This window comes from Lipotes vexillifer, unplaced genomic scaffold (assembly GCF_000442215.2).
Source record: "Lipotes vexillifer unplaced genomic scaffold, Lipotes_vexillifer_v1.1 scaffold1117, whole genome shotgun sequence".
In the NCBI taxonomy this organism is placed as follows: Eukaryota; Metazoa; Chordata; class Mammalia; order Artiodactyla; family Lipotidae; genus Lipotes; species Lipotes vexillifer.
The window spans coordinates 29,268-30,687 of NW_006778824.1; the positions used below are offsets into that span (position 1 = coordinate 29,268).

Consider the following 1,420-nt stretch of genomic DNA (forward strand, 5'->3'; position numbering starts at 1 on the left):
TTTTTTAATTAAAAATTTTTTTTTCTTTAAAGAGGAAAAGAAAAAAGAGAAGAAAAAGAGCACTCTGGGCAGGAAGTAGGACTGAAGCAACTAGTTATAAAATCAGGCTTTGTCTCATGGAAAAGGGAAGACGACTTCACTCAGCACAGAGCCTTGGAAATCATCCCCTGAAACACTGTACCCCAATCAAGGAACTGATGGTGCGTCCTGCTAGACTTAGCCAGGGATGGCTAAGTGCCTCCCCATCCCACTGCCCTTGATGTTGGTATCCCATCTCTGTGTTACCATTGCCTGTTGAGTGTTTGCAGGGCAGGTGACTGGTCACTTCAGGTCACACATCTTCAGATTCAGAGCAACCACGAACATGGAACTGTGCCCAAAGAGCCTATGTGTACCTAGACCTGATACAGAAGACAAGATCCTAGATTTCTGCGCCAACGGCTTTATAAAATGAGATTTGGGGGAGACTTAGTAGAGTATGAGTATTTTTTGTATGTGGAACTATGTGAACTCTATGGCCATACAGTGGACAGTAACATATTTTCCAAAGATGGTCGCATTAACATGTCCCATCCTGCACACACTTCTGCAATGTGCTCTTGCAACATTTCCATCAAAGACGGAGAGTCTATTTCTCCACTCCTCAGAACTTTCATGGGCCTTGCAACTTCTCTGAATATGAAAAGGCAGAAGTGGCACTGCGCTGGTACCAGGAGTAGCTCTGCCAAATGTTCCTTTGGAGGCAAAATCATCCCCATTAGAGAACGATTGGTCTACAGCCTTAAATTTTTCAATACATGAATATTTCTATCTGATAAATTTCATTCACATTACCTAAGCTGATAGTTTTCTTTTCATTAGAAATTCTCTGATGTACATAAAGTTGTTTTATTGAAAACTCTGACACATTAAAGATATTTATAAGGCTTTACTTTATTCTCAGTGTTCAATGAGCTGTCTCTGCCTGATAAAGGCATTCCTACATTTCTTGCATTCTTTGTCTCTTCATGTCACTTGATTTTTCCATCAACTGACTGGGGATGAAAGATGACACCACAGGAATTGTGATGAATTTTCTACACAATTTGTGTGAATTTTCTACACAAGGACTGGTAACTTCTCACAGAAGTCTGTCTCAAATTCATAAAATGAATGGCCACAATGGACTGGTAGTGTTGTAAATAGATTACACATGGGAGGGCCCAACAGTGAATATTTATTTCTCACTCAGTTAAAGCAAAAATGAACATTTTTTTTTGGTAGAGTTGGGAAAATTTCTGCTCTCCATAATCATAATCAATTTTTTCTGTCTAAAGTCATGGTTGCCATCTCCACCCAGTGGCTCCCCAGGCAAACAGGGGTGGGGGTGTGGGGAGCAGATTTGCGCTTCAGAATCACAGGGCATAAAAAGTCAGCAGGA

General features: G+C 40.7%; 1 protein-coding gene across 1 annotated transcript in view; it reads right to left on the reverse strand.

Annotated features, from left to right (window-relative positions):
* Nucleotides 1-321: 321 nt before the first annotated feature.
* The window catches only part of LOC103091188 (gastrula zinc finger protein XlCGF7.1-like), a 26,657-nt gene continuing 25,558 nt past the window's right edge, over nt 322-1,420 (reverse strand). Inside the window, exon 6 of the mRNA XM_007452004.1 lies at nt 322-401. Coding sequence (XP_007452066.1) covers nt 322-401 — 80 coding nt within the window. The remainder of the gene's footprint in view (nt 402-1,420) is intronic.